A 24,247-nucleotide genomic window follows, 5' to 3' on the forward strand; every position below is an offset into this window, starting at 1 on the left:
AATGGGATAATGGGATGTAGGGAAGGGATGAAAGGATGCAGGGTGGAAAGTATGTATGGATGCAGGGATGTAGGGATCAGAGACAAACAAAGGTCATATTTGCTGACCAGGTAAAAATATCTTAGCATGTGATAAGAGGTGTGTTTAAGGCGGTGCCTAGCTCCCAAACCTAAGTTAACTGATTGGTGTGCCTGGTTACCATCCAACAGTTGTGCATATCATCCTCAGTTCACCTTTTATAACCTTTGTCTCACCTGTCCCTTCTCCTGCAGGTTATGCCACCCCAAAGGCTTCCTGGATCCCCAACCGTGAAAGAGAAGGGCTGATCCCTGTCCTTCCCCAGTTTCCTGCTGCTTTGCACCTCATCTTCCCCTTCACCTTTCCCCTGCTTATTAACTTCTCCAAACCGTACTAACCCTACCTGACCCCAGTACCTGACCCTACCACCCCTGTCATCTTTAACCTCTTGAATCGTTGGTGTGGTCGTATCTTTTCCCAAGTAATCCTCCCAATAGCACTCGATACCCTCGCAACACTCTTTCCTTCAGGCCCCCTGCCCACGAAAATAGAGCTATTCTTCTCCAACTGGCTGCACGCCTGGCCCCATGGCTACAGGAGGTCATGCCCAAGAGATAGATGTGTTGATCAACCTACAACAGGTAAGAATCATTTCAAGATGTTACTTACGTTAACCTGGAATTTGGAAGATATGAATAATTGAAACACAAGTTAAGTAAACATACACAAAAAGATCTTTAAAAGGAGTGGACAGCGCAGACCTCTGCCAAGGCTATTTGAAAGATGATAAGAGTTTTTGCCGTGTGATTCAGATCTGTGCCAACATGTAATGCGTTGTTCCTTGGCCCTTGCTACAGCCTTGAATCAAGTTTCATCAGGCCAGTAATCCTGCTGACAGACATACAAACAAACCGTGGTGGAAACACAGCCTCCTTAGCAGATCAAATTAAACCGTACAGTTCTTTGGTGTCTGGCATTATGAAGTCTTATAAATTAACCTTTATCCAGTTATACCTTCAACCCTTCTGCAACCACCAACATTTGTGGAGTCCTATCGGTGTTTTATTTTCAACAAAAAAGAGGAGCTTTTGGTTTGTTTTAGTTTATAACATTTAAAGGTTAAACCCAGAGATTGTCAGTTCTGAGCTAGAAATATTCCATAACATTTGGCCAGCCTCCTTCTCACGAGGTTATCCATCCAGCCTTATGCTTTGTGTATTCATTTAATTGAATGAGCAAGGCCTTTTCAAAAGAATAGCTGGATAATCTGGGTAAAGTGTTTATACTGTATCTTAGTGTTTAACAAAAAAATGAAAGTAGGGGGAAACTTCCGGCTCTTTTTAATGTTCATTTTTAATATTTTTAAATAAGTCTTAACGAAATTTAAGAAGAATTGAGGAATATGGTTATGCTGTCAGCAAACAGCGATGCATTTGTGAGACTGGATTCTTACTGCAAGACCATTTACAATATTCAAATCCACTGAATGCAATCAAAATGGTGTAATCTGTCCTTTTCACCTAGTGTGTGGGTTTGCATTATAGATATAGGGAAGGGAAGTAAAGTGATGAAAGGTAAATAGATCATTTCTGGAAAGTTACAGGTGTCATGTTAAAATGCAAATGCACATTGCTGAGGATTGCAGAGAGTTTGACTCTACATGAGAAATACTACTGTAAAAAATATGTGAAGACAGAAATTTGGACATGACTGTGTAGCAGATGTCCACATGACTATGTCAGCCTGTACAATGGAGTCTCAGTGAGCCAATAAAAGAGTCCTTTATATTAAGAGTAGGTGGCCTTTCAGTCGGGACATTCATGCCGGCAGTGTGTCTGGAAGCTTGAGATTGAGAAGTGGAGTGAGAACAATGACTTCATAAGCCTGGTGGACTGGTAGCTTTGAGAAAATGCTTTGTGCCTGTGATAATTCTTAGCTGAAGAATCTCTAACACCAATTTCACATTTTCACACCAATCAGCTGCCAGCTTGTCCATCAAAGGCCAGTGAGCCAGAATGTATTTCAAGAAACAAATATTTGGTGGATGTGGCGTTTCCTGTGTTTCCCTATTCTAGCATTTTCCCATCTGGATTTTATATTTCTAAAAGAGGCATTACGCTGTAACTGTTCTCTAACCCTCAGGCCAGTGCTGCCCTTTGAACTTTTTGTGTATCCTGAATGTCAAACAACGGGCCTGCTGCAGTTCGCTCTTAAATGGCGCTTTAGTGATACTGATGCAACACTGTAAAAAAACACAGATTGAACTAAAGTAAGCTGTGCCTGTATTTTAGCATTAGTATGACATTGATCGACAATGAGAAATGCAGTTTTCTAAAATAATGTTAAACCAACTATGCAATACATTCTCCTTTCTTCTACTGACCAATAAGATGTTTGCAATGACTCCCAAAACAATATGTATGAGCTTTGGAGAATACCAGCAACAGGTGCATGTCATGAAACTGTCACCGTTTTAAACACAAATTTATTGTTTATTTGATTGATTGATTCAACATTGTGAATTGAAACAAAGCTAATTCTTAATATATCTGAAAAGGTTATTGCTTGAAATGAACCAAGTACTGTATGTCATGTCACTTAGGTAACGTACATAAGAAGTACATTCTGTATGTGATGTAAGTTAAATATAAGTTAATTTAAACACATACTGTAAGTCAAAATAAGTAGGCTTTACAGGGGACATACTGGTCAACAGGGCGAAAGTCCTTTGTCTGTTTCTTCCATTCATCCTCCCGGCTCTCTTCCCTATACTGATTTTGTTGCTGCTAACTCCTAACATTTAAGAGCAGTTTGTGGGATTTACTGGCATCCAGTGGTGAGATGGCAGAATATTGAATACTGCTTGGCTCACCACTACAAGTGTTTAAAGAACCTTATTGTGGCCATCAGCAAACAGCAACATCCTGAAAGGTCTTTTTCAAAGTTGGTTTGGCTTGTTTGTTCAGGGCTATTGTAGAACATGGCTGTGCAACATGGCGGACTCTATTGAAGAGGACTCAACACATGTAAGTGCTGCACCTGGTGCTGCAATCTGCAAACTATACGCCTGTTTGTTTGTTTGTTTGTTTCTTTTTTTTTTTTTATCTGCAAATATTGCAAGTGCCACAACACAATGATTCCATGTGGTAATTATGTAGTTGTAAAGGCTTGTTGTTCTAGCAGAACTCTCTAGTTAACTACTGCTTGATGCGCCAACTGCTAATATGCTAATATGCTAGCCAGCTAGACACATGCTATTATTTGTCAGTTAACGTACACCCAGGGCTTGCTTTTCATTTAAAAAGCAAATTAGCTTCGTCGCTGAGGAGACAATCAGTTGACATGCTATAAAAAGGAGTGTTCCTCATTTTAATATTTCAAAATGAAGTATAATAAGTATCTTCAATAAAACGAGCGCTAATATGCCGTCAAGACTGAATTGGTTCTCCACCGTTTCAACAGGGATGAGTCACAGATTGATCGATGCAAATCGCTTGTGTCTTGCACACCAGAATGCTTTCTATCGGTTTTCAATTGAAACAGATTAGCCTGCAGTGTTCTTGAGGGGAAATAGCTCTACCAACTGAGTAGGTGTCATTATGCTCAGTGGGGACCATGCCATTCAGTGCATAGCATATTATGTGCATAGCATATTATGATGGGGGTTTGAACAAAATAATATGCTTGGCTACATAAGTGGAACCTACCTGCAATTACTTGGGCACTCTGTGTGTGTGTGTGTGTGTGTGTGTGTGTGTGTGTGTGTGTGTGTGTGTGTGTGTGTGTGTGTGATATTAAAGCAAACTCTTATGGCCCAGCTGAGTGTGGGTTGCCACAGAAACAGCTGATGTTTTTGAAAAGCTCCTCTCATGGTGGTGGTGGGTTTGATTCTCGCTTAAGATGAATATATGCTTTATTTGAAATAATACAGTAGCTGTTGTATTTTGATGGTTAAATAGTACAATTTGCTTTAGTTTGGCTTTGTAGAAAAAACCCTCATTAAAAGCTCTTTGAAAAGGTTTAAACCACCTTGAACCTAATTGATACAATAAAGGCAAACATGTATGATCTACATGGTTGCCAGTTGTTACAAGTGTTGCATAAAGGAGTCCAAAACTGAGAAATTAGTGGAGCACTTTGAGGCTCACTTAGGGCTGAACGATTTTAAGAAAAAATTGAAATTGCGATTTTTCTGGCAGAGATTGCGATTTCGATTTCTCCACGATTTTTTTTATTTAAACAAGTTTCAGTGTAACAACAAAGTTGAGCAAAAAAAGAAGTCTTATCTTAAAAGTAGTGCAAAATGGCTCAAAGGATTTAGCTTATGAACATCAACATCAGCAGCAGTTACAGATATTCAACCCGTTTATTCAGAAACCTGTGCTTCTTCAAATAAAGTGGCAAGAGGAAGTGAAATGTAAAGGTAGTAAAACTAAATAATAATAATAATAAAACAAATACATTTTCCTCATCAACAAAAGATGTCCAACTGGTTACATTATTTAACATCTAGTCTGTAAACAAAAGATAAGTAAAAAAGAGTGAACACCTTTTTAATGGAACAAAGACATGTCAGGGTAAGGTGCAGAAGAACAACAACAAAAATCAATCTTCCCCCTTCATCCCTTCAGAGATTTTTGGCCAAGAAAACCAACATGTCAACCTTTGCTGGCTTCAGACTTGCACGCTGACAAGTGACAATATTGCCACTGGCACTGAACAGTCTCTCTGATGGTGCACTCGTTGCTGGTATGCAAAGGTACTTACAAGCCAACTTGCTAAGCCATGGGAAGTTGACATTGTGCACTCTCCACCAGGCCAGTGGATCTTGCTCTCCATCAATGGTAGGAGTTATGAGGTAGTTGTCCAGTTCTGCTTTAATGATATCCTCCAACTGCACAGTAGAGGAAGCAGGGACCCGCCTTGGTCTTGAAAAAGCTGCCCAGTGACCGCTTTCGCTTTGTAGAGGTGGATGGTGGTTCTTCTTCTGCACTCAGGGGCATGGGATGGGTTGTGACACAAGCCCTCTGCTCCTGCAACACACAGTAATAAGAGGCATCAATGTTTTGCTATCAGTTGTGATTAAGACCAACGAGGCATTTTGTCTAAAAGTTTAAAATGTCAGTAGAGTATAGTTCAAAAATTAAAATTAAAAACACAAATACAACTTTGTTTTATTTTGAAACAACAAAGAAAAAGGAAAGCTTACCTTTTGTGCCACCTGTTCCATTCCCATCTTCACTCTGTCTTTGATGTATGGGACATTCTCTTCGCTTATGTAGCTCTTCTTGAATCTTGGATCAAGGAAGGATGTGATGTCCAAGAGCTCCTGTGTCACTGGGTCGCTGTATTTCTCTTCAATGTAGTGGAGAGCTCTTGATTTGATCTCCTTGGTGAGATTCGTGTCCTGGTCAGTTTCAGCAAGCGTTGCTGTTCTGAGGAGATGGAGCACTGGCTTCAGGTATGACACGCTTACGTAGTCCTCACCTGAGAGGGCGTCTGTGAACTCCTGAAGAGGACCGAGGGCATTGTTTACAGATTCAAGGACATCTGTGTCTTGCCAAGTGAGGACCAGGTGCCGGGTCTTCCTGTCTTCAGACAGAACCTGGCACAGTGCCTTGCTCTGCTCCAACACCCTCCCAATCATTTTCTGCCGGGAGCCCCATCGTGTCGGACATTCAGTGACCAGTGACTGTTGAGGTAGGTTCAAGTCTTGCTGTGCCTGTTTTAGTGCCGCCTTCTTCTTCCAGCTGTGAGTGAAGACCACAACCAGCTGCTTGCAAAGTCCTGTGGCCCGTTTGATTCTTTGCTCATCTTTGACAGCATTTTCTGGGGGAAAACATTACATGTATTACAATATGAAAAGCCATAAGGATAGCTCATAACACAGTATTCATAACATACCATTGATTACATCTGTTGTCATGTATTTAGTTCAATGACGTTTTTTTTTAGCAGCACTTCAGGTGGTACTACCACAGTAAGTTATTGCCCATAAATTAATTTGTAATTGGTAATTAATGTACCAGCAATTAATATGCTTCTTAGATATTCCACTAAAAACCAAAAAATCATTTAATCTGTATAGTGGCATCAGCTGATGTTGCACCACCCTGACATGTGCTACTACTAAAACACGCTAGCTGTTTATTGTACCAAAAACACGTTTCCCCCTCGCACCGAAACACACATTACATGGCCTCACTAATCCCTAATCCTTAAAACGTGCACACACATACACACACACACACACACACACACACACACACACAAAGTTTACCGATGAAAGGGTTCATTTTTCTCCCTAGGATAAACAGTATGTTAAAGTAGCATTGCGCTAACAGTTGGTCAGCTAACGACAGCTTGACAACAAACTTCTCGGCGCTTCATCCCCAGATAATACGAACTCTCACACTTGTAGTAACCTTGTAAACATACACACTCGCACAAACACACATTCTTGTACTTACCAATTGCAAGATGCAGCCTGTGTCCGAAGCACTGCAGTCTGGTCCATTGGTTAAGTCCCATTGCTTTGACCATATTTGAAGCGTTGTCTGTTGTTGTTATGCACGTCTGGGCCTCTTCTTTTAGACCCCAGTTGGCCAAGCACTCCTTCAGCCCCATGGCCATATTCTCCCCGGTATGGTCAGTGGGGAAGTATGCTGTCTGCAGGCAGCGACTACACAACTCGAAGTTGGCGTTGACGAAATGCACGGTCAAACTCATGTAGGGCTCGGTCGTTCTGCTTGACCACAGATCAGTAGTTGATGCATAAAACTCCGTGTTTTCCAGCTCATTTACAACTTTGGCCTTACATTCTGCGTAGAGCTGTGGGATGGCAACTTGATTGAAGTATGTGCGGGAGGGCAGAACATACCTCTTATCCATTGTGCGTAGCAAACGTTTAAATGCGTCTTTGGTCACGGTGTTTACAGACACCTTCGATATGTAAGTCGTTACGGCAGTGGTAATCTCCTTGTGTCTTCTGCTAGTTCTTTCATAAGGCGTCACACTGGCGAACAATGATGTTATTGTTGGCTGTTTTTGCCGAAGTATCGCTGCTGCTTGATGTTTCACAGTTCTTTTTAGCCATGCACTCATCATACAATTTCAGGTGGTGAATTCTCAAGTTGCGATGTAAATTGGTGGTATTGCCACCCGATGTAGCCACTTTTACACGACATGTTCGGCACAACACCTGTTTCTGGTGTTCATCAGTGGCCTCAAATCCAAAATACTGCCAAATGACCGACGTGCTGTTTTTCTTTGCTATTCATTTCGCCGGCTCCGCTTCTGCTCCTGCTTCAGCCATGCTTGAAATTGAATGACGAGCTACACACTGACTTGGGTGGCGAACACGTGATCTGGTCACGCGCAGCCTGCAGCTTTCTGATCGGTAGCTGACACAGAGCCTTGGGCATTCATGTGAAATTATTGACAAAATTATTATTATTGTTCTGCCCTCCATAAGCTTTTGGTAGCTTTGGGTTTTATATGTGGGGAAATACTGCCACCTAGTGGACAGTATTATTTACAAAGTCACGCAGGTTTAGTTTCTTTTTCATTGACGAGTTGACCTCAGTTAGAAGAGCACATGGATTCAGCCACTGCCGAAATTCCTCCTCGAAGAGCTACCTTTTCACGCGTGAGCTTTGGACATTATTAGTCTGTAAGTGTCTATCATTTGTTAGTACATTCAATGCCATGTAAATAATTAGGAATATACGATGAATATTAGTTTCTACATGCTCTATGATAATGTCACTTAGCTATGCTAGCTCTCGTGGTATCATGCTAACTGCTATGTACTGTGATATTATCTTCGCGAAATTTATGTATCCTTTGTTTCTGTTTGTTTTCAGTTTTACAAAAACGAATGTCCTGTATAAATACTTGCTTGGTGAACAAAGTAAACGGAAGAAAAACCAACACTTCTTGCCTCGCTTGAGTTCATCAACTTTATTTATTAGACGACAAATTGTTAGCTAGCTGTCTAGTTCTGCAAGCTAGAGAACGCAGCACGAGGACTGCATAATTATTAATATGCACCAAGCAAAAACCGCAGCTTTGACGATCCCAAAATCGTGTTGTCTGAGATCGCGATTTTCGGTCCAAAACGATAGATCGTTCAGCCCTAGGCTCACTTGTCCGGTTAGATTTTGGTAAGAGGCCTGAAATATGATCTGAAGTTGATACAAGCTTATGAGATTTTAATGTTTTGTTCAACATAAATACATCAGAAAATACCCCACCGGTGAATGTCTGAAGCCTTTTACGTGTCTTAAAAATAGCAGTATTCAACAGGTTATAAATAAGACTGCTAAACATCATACGTCATGCCAAACATTAGCCTCCTTTAGCTTAGAGGTGGTGACGTGAAGTCTTGTAACCATGCTGTAGATCCTTTATGGCCTAACATTAGCAATTTACTTTTGGTGATTGCACGTACAGTACACTCAACTAATATATCAATGTAGTGTCAATACCTGGAGTTTATCCTTCTTAAACAAATGTGTGAGTATCATAAACGTAAGGGTTTCGACAACTTTTCTGCAATACTCAAAAATCATATGGAAAAATCATGTTAACTTTGTGTGAATTACCTTGAGGTCAAGATTGACCTACACATACTGTATATGTCATCCATGCACCTCTTTATATGGTTTCAGTTTTTCTGTGACACTGTTATAACTGCACATATGCTGCCTCAATCAAACAGTAACTATGATATTATCTTGTTTTTTGTCTCTTTGTGGTTTGCTATTAAGAAGTGGATTCATGACTACTCTGACAGTTACACACTACATACCAGACAGTAAAAATATTTATTGAAATATTTATTTGTGCGTTTTTCTCTCTATTACTTCAATGTACAGCTCAGAGTATATGCAATACTCTCAGACAGTGTAAAATAATTTATATATAAAAATAAAAAAAACCTTAAAGCTAATGTGTAAACATTGGGAAATCTGCTCTGTATTGCAGCTTGAATATTGGCAGATTAGAAAAGTAGAGGAGATACTAGAAATATTTGTGTTTGTACAGTAAGAGGTTTGAGTGCGCGATGATTGGATCGCTTCAGTAATAAAATCACTTTCACTCATAGGGCAAACATGTTAAAATAATTGCTCATAAACATCATCTGTTCAATGAAAGACACTGATGCTGATGTATATGTTAGTTGTGATTTGTCTGGGAAGCATGCCAGCTCCTTCAGTTAAAAACGCTGGGATGAAGGGGTGAAGTGAGTGGGAAGCACATTTTAAGATCTGCCAAATAAAAAGAGCAGGAAGCCACTGAAGGCATTGAAATCTGCGGAGGAAAACAAACTGATTGCATAATCTTTTCATCCTTAGTTTCAATTTCAGTATTTTAAGGGCCCTGTCATACTTGCAAAATAGGAGATAGGATTGACAGCTTTTACACAACACAATCAATGTCAAGTGTTTGAAGGTGCTGAGGGTAGATATATGCAAAACAGTCTCACACATAAACGTGTAACAGCTACGTTGGTCCACAGGGCAAGACGTACTCATTTAACGAATAACCCTCTCAAGACGTGACATGGATACATATTTTCCCATTGCCAGTTCCCATGTCACGTAATCGTCAACTTTCCCGGTGTGAAAAGAAAAAACATGGCCGACACCCGACTCATTTTTAGTGCAAAATCCTAAATTGTAGGATACTTTGGCCATTATAATGCTTGATTATGATTACATTTCTTGCGAGAAGTGTATATTCTACTTTCAGAATCTAAGTCCAGTGGATGTGTAGGATCTATAGTTTGGTAAATATAATTACTTCAGGTCTCGCCAGGCAAACTTATGCTATGCGCAACCCCTGTGCGTTAGATTGAAACGTTGTTGCCTTCATTCATTTCTATTGACCGGCGTGCATATCAAGTGTAGGAAGTGTTCTTTTCTTCTAAGCCCAGGAGTCAATTTAAAACAAAACGAAGTGAAGCTCCTCATGAAAGTTTAAAAGGAGTATTTACAGTGGCGTTTTCTCCCGGAGGCCAAGGGAGGCGTGGCCTCCTCATTTATATTCGATAAAAAAATATCCATGAGTTGGGATTCATGACGCACATTTTAGGTTCCAAATATGCCGTGTTTAATTCCCTGATGTCATGTTTTTCTTTGAGCGAGCAAAACAGCGCCCCTATAGGTGAAATACTGCCATCTAAGGAGGCCCGTTTAACTTGGCCTCCACTACTACTAAGGGTTTTAGCCAATCAGATTGAAGCTCGGCTTGTCACCGAACGCTCATCAAGGTCAATCAAACTGTAAAAATTAAAAAAATGAGGAGGCTAGCTTGTACGTGCCTCCTACACTAATACGTAAGTACGTAACCACACACAACCATGCTGTTGCTAACCGTGAAGGAAGGTTAGAAAGTAAGAATGGATGGCGACGGAGACCCAGAGTTTTTTCAGAGAAACGATTTCACTAAACTACCGTTTGAAATTCAGTTAAAAATAAAACAGAAGGGTAGGTCCACTCCGAATCTCGACCTTACTCAGGGAAGAGCTAAAGGAAATACCCGGACGTTTTGTGAAGGGAACTATACGAGAACGGACTGGCTAACAGGGAGTGTAATGCTAAATTGTCTTTTCTGCTGGCCATGCCTCTTGTTTGACCGCTCCAACAGATCATTTCGCCACCATTAAGGATAGGAGAATGGCATTTCTCTACAAATAGTGAGTAAGCTTACTTTATTTCTTTACGCAGTGTGACAGCCGAGGCTTTCACTTTAGCATCCTGCGGACAGTGGTGTGAACCCGTCAGAGACTTTTAGAATGTGAGGCCACCTGTAGGCTACAGTTCAGTGTATTATTGAGATTACAAATATGGGTGTAAGGTTTTGTGTTGTGTTGTGTTTGTTTAAGCTTGTTGCGATATGGTGTCAATAAATAGCAGCAGCTGCAATCATTTGTCCTGATTTATTTATGCTACTTTTAGTCACATTGTTGACATGGGTATGACGTCATTCAGTAGCTTACGATCTCTCTGGCCTCCTCTGTAAAATTGGCCACGCACCGCTACTGTCTGGCGGTCCGGAACATAAGAGAACGATTTCTCAATACAAACATGTTTTATAGAACCATTCCTTTCCGGCCATAAAATAAACAACTTCAAAATAAGACATGCTCCGGGCTCGTGCTCTCATTGGCTGGTAGCGCGGGCTGGATCCTGTTGGTCTCTTGTCACATGTGGTTCTCCAGATTCTTCTATAGGCTGACGTCGTCGGGGGCGGGTCCTCTTATGACGTCACCGTCGCCATCTTGTTAGTGATGTACTGACGCTCTCACCTACGATATTCTATTATGCAATCCTTCTGAGGTTTATCAGTTATTAAACACTTTATTTGTGTATTTCTAATAGTTATAAGTTGCCAGTATTTAAACTATATATGCCCCTTACTGTTTATGGGATGGGAAGCCCATTGGTGTTATCTAATAAAAAATATAATTGATAAATGGGTGAAAAAGAGCTTTATTTAACAGCTGTTCCTATTTCTCTGACCCCTCCTGTTGTCAAATGCATAAGCTTTGAAACATGCACTTGTCAAGGTTCAGAGGGACCTTTTGCAAATATGGCAGTAGCCATCTTCTATCATCTTCAGATCAACATGATGTTAAGATATTATTGATTTTGATAACTGTTTTAGCAAAATCATAACAGTAGACCACAACCTTAAATACACAAGTGTATTTAAAAGATAAGCCTCTTGTGATAAACTCGCTTGACTTTGCAGAACAGGTGATAGGCAGCAGTGATGTAAAGTAACTAAGTGCATTTACTCAAGTACTGTAAGTTCTGTATGTATTTTACATATTTCAATTCATGCTCCTTTGTAATTCTACTCCACTACAATACAGAAGTGAATTGTGTTTTTACTCCACTATATTTATTTTAGTTTCTTTGCAGATTTGGATTATTGTTATGAACATGCGCGTCGCAACAATAGTATTGGGGGGGGGACACGCACGAATTTTTTTTCGAAGAAGAGGAAAGTAAGTCTGAGTTTTCCCTTGAGTGGCCAAACAGCCAAACTGCATTCTTCCATGGTCAAACACAGCCAGCTTTTCTAATAAGAATGTTAGCACCCTTATGAGACATTCTCTGTCTATATTAGCAATATAATTAGCATACTAACTAGCAATATTAGCAATATAATTAGCATACTAGCTAGTCAGTCACAAAGATCCTTCAGCGCAGCGCCCACCCACTGCACGTTGGAATCAACTAAATATGAGCTAGATCAGCTATATATATATATATATATATATACAGTGGTATGCAAAAGTTTGGGCACCCCATCATGAGATTTCATGACAATTTGCTTTTCCTTTATAATAGAAGATCACAGCAACAACATTTGTTTTCCTACAAAGATGTAGACGTTTTAGTGTTTTCCAGACCAAAATTCTTAGGGTAGCATTACATAGTTTTATTATAATAAAATAAAATGCAAAAAATGGGATGTGCAAAAGTTTGGGCACCCTTATAAATAGCATTCATTTCAACACCTGTACGGATTTATAGCTGACAGGTTGCTGCACAAAATTGCTTTGATTAGCTCATTAGACCTTCAATTACAAAGACAGGTGGAACCAATCGTGAAAAAGGCTATTTAACATAGGTAATAGCTGGCTGTGCCTGGCCTAGGTTCTTTCTTAGGGAGTGGCAAGATGGGGACCTCAAAACAACTCTCCACTGACCTGAAAGCTAAGATAATCCAACATTATAAATTAGGAGAAGGGTACAAAAAATTATCTGACAGGTTTAAACTGTCTGTCTCCACAGTCAGAAACGTAGTTGTGAAATGGAAGGCCACAGGAACAGTCCGTGTGAAGGAAAGATGTGGTAGGCCGACAAAAATAGGGGAAAGGCACAGGCGAAGGATGGTGAAAATGGTCACAGAGAAGCCACAGACCACCTCCAGAGAACTACAACAACATCTGGCTGCTGATGGTGTAGTTGTTCACCGTTCCACAATCCAGCGTACTTTGCACCAGGAAGAGCTCATTGGAAGGGTGATGTGCAAAAAGCCTTTCCTGAGTGTTAATCACAAGAAGAGTCGCATGAGGTATGCAAAAGCACATCTGGACAAGCCAGAAGCATTTTGGAACAAAATACTGTGGTCAGATGAGACCAAGATTGAGTTATTTGGTCATAACATGAACAGGTATGCATGGCGAAAAAAACACACTGCATTCAATGAAAAGAACTTGTTGCCCACTGTAAAATTTGGTGGAGGATCTATCATGTTATGGGGCTGTGTGGCTAGCACAGGTACTGGAAAACTTGTTAAAGTTGAGGGCCACATGAATTCCTTACAGTACCAGGAGATTCTTGACAAGAATGTTCTAGAGTCAGTCACAAAGTTGAAGCTACGCCGGGGTTGGATTTTTCAGCAGGACAATGATCCTAAGCACCGATCAAAATCCACCAAGGAATTCATGCAGAAGCACAGGTACAATGTTCTGGAATGGCCATCCCAGTCCCCAGACCTTAACATCATTGAAAATGTATGGATTTATTTGAAGAAGGCTGTCCATGCACGGAGGCCAAGAAACCTGACTGAACTGGAGACGTTTTGTGTGGAAGAATGGGCCAAAATACCACCTGCCAGGCTTAAGGGACTTGTCTGTGGCTACAGGAGGCGTCTACAGGCCGTTATTGCAGCAAAAGGAGGCAATACTAAATATTAATGGAATTATTTCTTAGGGGTGCCCAAATTTATGCACATGCCTATTTTTGTTTGAATGCACATAAACATGTTTCTGTTTGACCAATAAAAGTTATTTCACTACTGAGATGTTACCATAAGGTATAACATATGTTAAAATGAAGTTGCTGCTTCAAAAGCTCAGCAAGTGACAAACTGATGCAGTGGTTTTCCTAAGGGGTGCCCAAACTTTTGCATACCACTGTATATATACTTTGTTCAGCTACTAAAGCTTAGAGCAGAGGATGATGTTCTAAAGCGTTGGCTCAGTAAGCCCTGTAACCATTACACAAGTCCAGAAGTGCAGAATGAGATGCTAAATATTATGGGCAACTCCGTTGTGCGAAAAATATCAAAGGAAATACATGAGGTGTCCACACTCATGTACTCCATCATAAATGGAGTACAAGATTTGTCTGGGAATGAACAAGAGGCCATATGCCTACGCTATGTAGATAGTGATTTGCTACCTCATGAGGACTTTGTAGGCCTCTATCAAGTCTCCTCAACAACAGGGAAAGAGTTGGCTCGGATGGCAACTGATGTCCTCCTTCGATTGAACCTGCCCTTATCCTGCCTTCGCGGGCAGAGCTATGATGGGGCAGCCAATATGGCAGGTGGAGCTAAAGGCGTTCAGGCAGTCATAAAGGAAACACAGCCTCTTGCTCTCTACGTTCATTGTGGTCCTCATTGCATTAATCTGGTGACTCAGACAGCCTGTAGCACAAGCACTATTGTGTCTGATGTGCTGGATTTAGTCCACACACTTGGCAACCTGTACCATCTATCTGGGAAATATAAGACAATATTTAAGGAGGTTGCCCAGTCGGAAGAAGGGAGTTTCAGAACTCTGAGGCCCCTCTGCCCCACACGATGGCTCATGAGGGTGGTAGCTATCCAGGCAGTTGTAGATCAATATGAAAAGATTTTGGTCAGTCTTGAGGAAATGGCATCTGGTTCCTCTGACACTTGCATAACTGCAAGGGGGCTTCTGGAGAGGTTTCAGAAGGGGCACATTTTGCTCAGCCTGATTATGGCCCTTGAAGTTCTAAAAGAACTTGAATGTCTCAACCGCTTCCTTCAGAGCAAGACAGTGAGTGTCTCAGGGATGCTGGCTGCGGTTGATTGTGTGAAAAACACAATTCAAGTAAAGAGATCTGATGAAACATTTCATCGTATATATACCCAAGCCTGTGATATGATCCAGGAGTTGGACATTGAGGCTATCCAGACTCCTCATATCCGGAAATGCACCTGCATTTAGACCTATTATACATAATATATGCATCTGTCCATACCTCCTCATTCAACAGTGTAAAGTGTTTAAATACTTTCAATGTATTCCACATATGTATATATTTCACATCCTCAAATCTTTATTGTTGTTACTGTAAATATTCTTCTCTCTTTTTGCACTATTTTATTTATGTTATTTGCACCATGTATGTTGAGTTGTTGGAGGAGCACGCGACATAAGATTTTCATTGCCAACATATACGCTGTATCTGCTGTGCATATGACAAATAAAGCCTTGAACCTTGAACCTTGAACCTACTTCCCCTGAGGAGTTCTACAGAATAGAATTCTTTAAAATGTTGGATGTAGTTGAGGTCCAGTTGACAAAGCGCTTTGACCAGAGCAGCTTCCAAACACTCAACATACTGGAAAAGGTGTTAATAACTGGAAAGGTGGAGGATGTGGATGTGGTCAGTTCTTACCCAGAACTAGACCAGCATTCTTTGGAGGTACAGCTGGCAATGTTCAAACTTCAGTATCCCTGCAGCACGGCCAGTGAAGTGGTGGATACCCTGAGAGCTATGCTGCCAGAGGTTCGAGGTTTGTTCACTCAAGTAGAAGTGTTGGTCAGGCTTCTTCTTGTTGTGCCATGCTCCTCAGCAGAAGCTGAGAGAAGTTTTAGTGCCTTGAGAAGGCTTAAGACGTGGCTGCACTCTTCAATGTCTCAAAAGCGCTTGAACAATGTGGCTGTTTGCCACATCCACCAGGAGCATCTTGACAAACTTGACTTAGGGGAGATTTGCCAGTCATTTGTGTCTGCAAATGACAAAAGAGGTCACCTTTTTGGAGCCTTTGTATGATCTCTTACTTTTGTTCTAACTGTAAAAATCCTGCTGTAGGCATGATACAGATAATAGGGGAGAAATATGATTATAGGAGAAAAAAAAAGGGAAATCAACAATTTTGGGGAAAGGATAGAGATAGTAAAAGCAAGTCTTTAACAGGTTGTAAGGTTGTATTGAGTTATAGTTTTATGTTCTGCAGGGCACTGAAGAGGGCTAAGTTTGATTGTAATAGGCTCTGAGTAGCCTTGGTACGCATTTTATGTTTCCTCATAACTTTTTTTTCAAGAGATTTTTTGTATTGTATTGTAAGTTCTAAATAGGTTAAATTACAAACAATACACTGCTTTTTCCAGTTTAGTTTATGACTGATATATTTTATTATACAGTAACATGACCAAGTTGTCTAAATAAAAATCATAACAAACACAATATAAGCTTTATTTTGAAATGAAAAGAAACCAGTAACGAAAAAGGGACGGTCGGATGATCCAACTTGTTGACTCTCTTCCTCACTGACGGTGAAAAGTCTGACATTATACAATAAAAATAAAGAAGAAAAAATAATAATTGTGACGCTAAAGGGCTTCCCAGTGTGTTTGAAAGTAACCCCGAGAAGGGATCCTGACCAAACGTCAATATATGATGAATTGGGAGTGAGAATATGTTACTTCCGGGTGTATGCAACGAGAGCTTCGTCCTTGACAGCTGAATATTGTATATGTGTAGTGTGTGTATGAATGTAGTGTGTTCACAGCATTGCACTGCAAATTCAAAACCAACTAAATGAATGTGGACATTGTAACAAAATATGAGTTTGGTTAGTTAAAAAGGAAGTGTAGCGTATTGCATTGTAAGGAACTTTTACCGGGGAAAATAGGGAAAAAAAGGATATTTCATATTTGATATTTTGTAGTGTGTACAATGCTCATTGTTATGACACTGACACGGTCAGATCAGGTAATGTTCTCAATGTGTTGCCCAGTATTAACATACAAATGTATCCCAGTTGACGGAACAAGGATTTGATATCCAGAAATATATATAGATCAATGATGGAGGGTTTTGCCACTTTAAAAATACTAATGCCAATAATTTATTCGATGCAAATATTGAAAGAAAAATACAATAATTGATTTACTATTCATTTAAATGATTTGTTGTATTGCCAATAACTACACAAAAAATAACAAAAAAAGAAAATGTTTAATACATAAAATAAAAAGCCTTAGCTGTACACTAAAACAACTGAAACATTGAATGTAATGAAATGCATGATGTCAAGAGATTTCACGACTGTATTAGGTTAGTTGAAAGCCATAATATTAAGTTTAAATAAAGAATATTAGGTTCAACTCAACATTTTAGCTTTTTACTGCCTTGTTTTGTTTTATACTGCTGCAACGTAAACAAATTCCAGTTTGGGATCAATTACGTACCTCTTATCTTATAACAGTTACAGTATGTGAAATGTGTTGACATCATACATTTAATTAAAGTCAAAGTTTCCGTGTTTTTTTGTGTATGTGCGGTTTTTCCAGTCATCAATTTATCAGGAATCAATAAGAGAATCGATCAGGATTCTGACCATCAATAATAGAATTGGTATGAATAAAATCATATAATTGATTTGCCATACCCATCCCTACTATATCTTTTTATGCCACTGATGACTGCTGTAAGAGTATTTGATCCTCACAAAAAAGGGACACACACACCCTCCTTCATATGAGTCAGCAGCTGATGAATATTTCAATACTGCTCTCTGGCTCAGCATTCCATTCAATATGAAATATTAATGTGCCTGTAGAAATTGGGCTGTTCATGATGAAAGGTTGGGCAGCAGGTTTTTAACCCAACAGTGGCTCAGAATGATCACGCTGTTTTAATTGAAGCCTCCACTCCTCATAATTGATACAGGGCCAAACCAGCCACAGAGGTTGAGCTGTTAAGCATTTAATATCATTGTGTTTGATGGTAACCAACAGTGCTGACACTCACAATAAACACAATGAGATGAGAGCTCTTATCCAGCATCCATTATAACAATATTAACACAAGGAGAGAGTTCAATCTGTGTGGCAACACATCTGACTGAAAATGTATTATATAAATGTTTTGTGTACCAATGGGCTTATACATCATTTCAAGAGATCCACTCCTTTAGAAGGATGAACAGATGTCAGAGTCCCAGGTGAGGTCACCCCATGGCTTGTTTTGTCCAACCAATACTTAAACATTTAGTTTATTATTGAAAGAGATTTAGAAAAAACAGCTAATATTCATATTTAAGTAATAAAAACCAGTAAATGTTTGATGTTGTGGTTGAACTTGCTTTTAAGAATGAATCAATTCTTAAAATACCTGCAATTCCCTTTCTGTGCAATGATTAATTATACCAAAACAGCAAAGCAGATTTTGACAGTGGTCAATATTTCCACGTTTAATACAACTATTATATTTGCAATATAAATGTTTGAGATGCTTGAATAGCCGAAGGCTTGATGTAAGGGATAATGGTAACACCATCGTCAGTTAAAAGTAGACTGTAGTCACCAGGACATCCCCATAATGCCAGAGTTTGGCATTAAGGCTGTTGCCATCTTGGTTTTTGGATGTTGCCTTCATGTTTCTCTGGAACTACATTTGACAATAGAGGGTGGAGCCAAATAAAACCGAAACGCAGACATTTTAGGGAAAAATACTTTTTACATTTCTCTTTTAGTTAACTGAGCACACGCTGTTTTAACAGGTATTACACTAGTTGTAAGACGAAAACACGTACAACACATGGACTACACCGTGATAGAGACCTGTCAATCACGCTCTAGGATGCCACGCCCTTGAACATATCCATCTTCAATGTCTATGAAACTGTAATTGGGATCATCATTTACAAAATCAACATCACACTGTATTAAAAAAGTCCTGAAACTAGCAATTGAGACCATAAAATTGTCAGGTAAAAGTTAACTGAGGGCTAATTCACCGACAGATGAACTCCTGGTTAAAACAAAATGAATGTATCCAATCAATTACAGAAAGTGGGCAGACAACATGGGGTTGCAACACGTACATCCTGGTGTTTAAATGAAAGGGAGTGCTTAAAAAGACCCTGTTTGAATTAGGTTGATGCGCAAAAAAACAAAACCATTGTCAGAATACTTTATTTATCCCCGGTAAAATTGGGTTTTGTTAGCATCCAGAGCGTGTTGCAATGGCTACATTTCCTGCCTACTATAGATAACTGTACTATATTTGAAACGTTGTTTTCCATTGTCCATCATCCTAATCCTACTAACACAGTGCTTCGGCCACCTGGTGCTTGGGTTGACCTCCTCCTGTGTCCCTGCACCTCCACTGACTTCAAAGCAGACATGAAAGAGCAATTTGCATCAATAGAGCTAGTGAAAAGCAAAAGCAGGTTAGAAGAAATCCCTTGACTGTAATACCTGCCACAGCTCAGAGTAACAATCCCTTGTGCATTACATCAGGGCTATTACATTCATAGTGTTGCGCTGAAACACAGGGCTTAACAGAGCAAGGTAATGTGGGGAGGTTTTTCAGAGATGTTGAAATTAAACTGGATCTCGGGAATATAGAACACCTTAAGCAAAATTGAGCTGTCTGCCTAGTGAAAACAAGGCTTTTACTGCTCACTCAATTTAAATTCTCCCTTTTGTATTCTGTCTGGCTTCATCTGCCTTGGCTTTGTGTGGATAGGTAGCTCCAATCATTAAACGCATCCTGTCCCTTCATCCCACTGGTAATTAGGGGGTAATGGAGCCCTGGCTCAGAGAAATCGGACACCACGGAGCCAGAGTGCTTACCTTGCCAGCACCAATCTGAAGCAGAGGGGGAGGCCTGTCCCGCTGATTTGACCTATCAGAGGCCCCAAACGGCTCTGGCAGGACCGTCCCTCCCCTTCAGCCTCCATCGTCTCCAGGGCCTGTCAAGTGCATTAGCTCTTTGCTGCTTAGCGCTTTGTTGTATTGATTTATTGTCCTCTATACATGAAGTGAAGGATGTACATTATACAAACACTATGTGCCTGTTGTGCTGAAACAGAATTACTGCTCAATACAGTTTTGAGTTTTCTTTCTATGAGAAACAAAAGAAACCTTTTAGGATTTTAAGCTTTACAGACCATTTACATGCACAAAACCTAAATAACCAACTACAGGAAATGGATACCCCAAAAAGCACAATAGGGCATCTTTAACAGACTTCACCTTTTACTCTTATAATTCTACCTGTATTCTTGTCTACTCTCCCTTTTTTAAGTGTATTTTTCTCTTTGTCTTCATCCTCCCGGTGAAGGTGGAGGAGGAAAATGATGAAGGATCAGTGGACGAACTGGAGGAAGAGGAGGAGGAGGAGAACTGGGAGAAAGCTCTGTCTGTGGAGCGCTTCGCTGACATCCTCAGTGACACCGCTTCCACCTCCGGGGACAGGATGGGCCGGAACTACACAGAGAAAGACTTTGAATGTAAGCAGAGCTACTTTGTTCTCTGTACAAATACTATCACTCAGTATACTATCTATTACACAATAACTGCTGTGCTCTGTATTGATCCACATTATTATCAGAAAGCAAGCTGAACCGAGTAAGAAAGATTTTCTTCCAATTTATTTGTTATTAATATTTGTCCTAACAGTTGTTATTTTGTATAATTATTTTATATTTTCTATACATGTCTCAGCCTGTTTATATCTCAAATCCACAGGGTTTGGTGGAACATCAGTAGATGAGTGACAGGCTGTGAGAAAAAGCACAGAATAATAACCTCCCCTGATGATGCTGCTGTCATCCTGAGGAGAGCTCATTACTATTTGCAGTGTCAACCCTGTTTCTTTTCAAAAGCCCAAAAAAACAATTATGTACCATCTGTTCACAGAGGAATATAATATATACTTATCCCATACTGTGTTCAGCTAGATGTCACATACATCAAAAAGCAACCAAGCCAAACACTAGCACTGTCTAACTCATATTCGGCAACACAACAGTTACATGCACTGTCTTTTCTAAATAAACTTCTGTGTTCACAGGAAAAAACCTGGTGCGGTCAAGGCAACATTACTACGAAAAGCCCCTAGGATTAGGAAAATATTTCAAATTAGTATATGTTTGTTATGTGGTTCAGTTTGTTATTTTCAAAACGTAAGTAAAGGTTAACTTACTGAATCGAAAAAATTCTGTTCCAAAATCAAGTAAAAAACTTAATAAAAACAAGGTGATTTCGCTTGTAATAAGTAAAACAAATCTACCAATAGAACAAGTGAAAATGTGCTGGTAAGATTTCTTAAAATAAGATGGGATATTTAGATAAATGACATCTTTTAATTAGCAGGGGAAACTTATTTTAAACTATATTTTACCAGAATCAGGAAATGTTGTGGTACAAAATAAGCCTCAAATGCTCTGTTTTCTCATCTTAGTTTGTTATTTCCAAGAAAAATGTGTTTTTGAAAATCAAGTTACATTTTTTTCTTGAAACAACATGATCCATCTTTTAAAAATACCACAGCAGCTTAAAAAAAACTAGTGTCATCGGAGATACAACTCAAAATAATATGTTTTGAAGATACTTAAGATGCATTGTCTGAAAACAAGACCCTATATCTCACTGCATTGTTAGTTCTTAAGTTATTATGTCTTTTATCAAGTGTAAAGACATATTCTGACAAGAAATTAGACAAATACGTATACTTGGCAAGATTTCGAGTTTTTACAGAGTTTCACGTTTCTTAGTATAACTACATTCATGCAGGTTGACGTAACATACTTTACTTATGTCCAGTTCTTGACTTAGTTTGAGATGCACAAAAGTACACACACTGTCAAGCTAACGTTGACTATTGGTTTCACATGAGACGTAAACCCCGGTCTTCTGGGTGGAAATTCCTTTTTTTGTGGCATCCAGACACTCTTCATGGCACTTCACATATTCAGTAAACTTAAGGTACCGTGATGTATTTCTGATCTGATTCTTAATTTTGACACAGATCACAGACACACATTTCCCCATACGCACCACCCCTTATCCACCCACCTACCCCTGCCCCAGCGTTTACGCAAGAGGGTGCACAGCGTGGACAGACGGCACAAAAAGAAACGGAAGAAAAGAAGGACCTCTCTTCCCCCCTCCGAAGAAACACCCACCATCCATGAGGTAGACGAGGAAGACGCCGATTCTGAGACGGACAAACAAGCATTGGCCGCCACCTCCACAGAGCTACATCATATCCAACCACAGGTAAAATAAGACTGAGGAACCATAGGACCTGTACAATGTAAAGTTTCTTAACTACCCCGCTTGAACTTGGTATGTCCAAGTATGTTCCTCCCCTCTCACTGATCTTCCTCTTCCTCTCAGTTTAGTTTGGGGAGCCAAGATGACTTGGAGGAAACCCTTGCCCCCTCTACCTTCCACACTGAAAATGAAGAACATCCATCGTCAAGGAAAGCTGCTCCTGCTGTGATAAAGGGGGAGGTTCATAATGGAGGAATTACTGTTCTTCAACAAAAGGATGAGGTGCATGGAGAGGAAGGAGCTTGCAACAGGTAGGCGGTTATACAATCTCAGGTTCTGTTGGTTTGAAAACTGTTGCCTACACGGTTTCATGATCATAGTAAAGATACAAAGTGGAAACCTGAAAAATGAAGACAATGCAGAAGTGTCTTAAACCTGCATTTCTAAATTGTTTAGAAGTCTATGAAAAAAATGGCAGAACTTCTGACTAACTTTATAACCTCAGTCATAATGTTCCTTGTTTTAAGCCTGGTTTTTGCTTTCCAAATTAATATCACAGTTAAAAATTATAAAAAAATATGCATGAACTTTGCTTACCAAGCCAGCATTTGATGGTAACTTAGCATTAAGCAACTACAGTGTAAGATATTGGCATTAAGATTTGGCGTAGCAGAGCTACTCATTTTAATACTGAGTGTATGAAGTCATTAGGCAATCATTTTGTATAGCTTTTGTCCGAAGAACTTTATGACATCATCATCAGTCAGTGTTCTGCTGCCGTCGTGTTGTATAAGTTGTAATGTGTTCATCCAATATGTGGCTCATTCACAGCTAATTGGTGCACTTTGTTCAAAAGCTATTAGATAACTTTGTCTATATTTCCTTTGGGGTTGGGTTAGCAGCGTACAATGGGTTCATCAAGCCACTTTCCCTGCTAACAGCTGCTTGCTGTGGCTGGCAACACGTTTGATTAGAGAAATGAGAATGAAATGAAGCTGTGGGCCATAAAACTAAAACAATTAAGCTTGAAGATGCTAAAACGCTCCGTAGAGTTGGGTTTTAATTATCTGTTGGTTTGGTACTATGAGTTCTTTCACAGTAAACACCGTCTTTAAATCCATTGTTATTGGTTGATATAAAACTATAATTATGCAGCTTTAACGGTTTGTTGTTAGTTTACGCTTTTATTACTTGAAGTCCATTTTCGCCAGGGACTGTTTACTGATATCGTAGCATGAATTGCACATTACCAGGCAGTACGTTGCTATGGTTACCTGCAGTTTAGTATGCCTGGTGGACTGGTTTACTGTTGATTAGTTTAACTAACAGACATACTTTCGTGTTGTACCGTTTTCCAAATATAGCGCCCAACTGCCAGCCAGAAGGAAATGAGTATCTTGCTGGTCATATAAGAGGAGAAAACAAAGTTGGATTAAAACAATTTGATTCATATTCAAATTATTCTTAATTTGGAGCTGACCCCTTGCATCAAATGTGTCTGTAACAATTAACATGGACGGAGCTTTTCTGAACAGCAAGCGAAACAAGCAGCACAATACAGAATAAAGCAGACAAGAAGAGTTGCCTCGACTCTAAATTAACTTTATATAAGTATCTTGTTCAGGAAATTAAGTAAATCAACCCTAAAACCAATAAGTGCAGTTCTTTAGGCTTTGATGGTTAACTGATAGCTAAATCCTAGATATTAGAAGACCATCTGGCCTGCACAAGCATAACCATCAAAGTGTGAATTAATTCATGATTACAAATGAATATGGATTCGACTGCTGGAGGTCAAGGGCCCCATGGTGATTCAGGTGTTGTCTCTGACTGCTTATATGAAAGCACAGAAACCCCACCATGCATGTGAGACAGTGTTGCTGTTAGAGTGAACACAGCTGGGGATGACTCAGAGGGTTAGTGAACAGGGCTGGTCCTAACGCTGTGTTGTGAAGCCCTCTATTGGCGAAGAGACGGCAATGCAACCCAAATGCAATAAGCATTTCAGTTATAAGTACTGTTGAATTTATAGTGAGTTATTTCTATTTCAATACATTGCAAAGCTTTGTACGTCATTTTATTTCATAAGAATGTCATTCTTTGGAGGTACAACTGTCTCAAAGTGATTCGTATGAACAGGTCAACAATCCATGTCTG

At 39.7% G+C, this 24,247-nt stretch overlaps 2 protein-coding genes across 3 annotated transcripts in view; one reads left to right on the plus strand and one right to left on the minus strand.

Moving 5' to 3' along the window:
* The first annotated feature begins 532 nt into the window (after positions 1-532).
* Positions 533-24,247, plus strand: part of slc4a3 (solute carrier family 4 member 3) — a 59,543-nt gene continuing 35,828 nt past the window's right edge. The window contains exons 1-4 of one of the 2 annotated variants that reach the window (XM_063888566.1): positions 533-659; positions 20,154-20,322; positions 21,843-22,093; positions 22,214-22,401. In XM_063888566.1, coding sequence (XP_063744636.1) covers positions 606-659; positions 20,154-20,322; positions 21,843-22,093; positions 22,214-22,401 — 662 coding nt within the window. In that variant the 5' untranslated portion in view covers positions 533-605. Of the gene's footprint in view, positions 660-20,153; positions 20,323-21,842; positions 22,094-22,213; positions 22,402-24,247 lie in introns of those variants that run through there. The other variant, XM_063888568.1, reaches the window with a different exon arrangement.
* LOC134867381 (E3 SUMO-protein ligase ZBED1-like) lies at positions 4,896-6,949 on the minus strand. Its single transcript, XM_063887918.1, has 3 exons — positions 6,489-6,949; positions 5,228-5,847; positions 4,896-5,051 (listed from the first exon to the last, which is right to left on the minus strand). The coding sequence occupies exons 1-3, from the start codon at positions 6,907-6,909 to the stop codon at positions 4,896-4,898; spliced, it is 1,197 nt and encodes a 398-aa protein (XP_063743988.1). The 5' UTR covers positions 6,910-6,949.

Source organism: Eleginops maclovinus, chromosome 7 (genome assembly GCF_036324505.1).
Source record: "Eleginops maclovinus isolate JMC-PN-2008 ecotype Puerto Natales chromosome 7, JC_Emac_rtc_rv5, whole genome shotgun sequence".
In the NCBI taxonomy this organism is placed as follows: domain Eukaryota; kingdom Metazoa; phylum Chordata; class Actinopteri; order Perciformes; family Eleginopidae; genus Eleginops; species Eleginops maclovinus.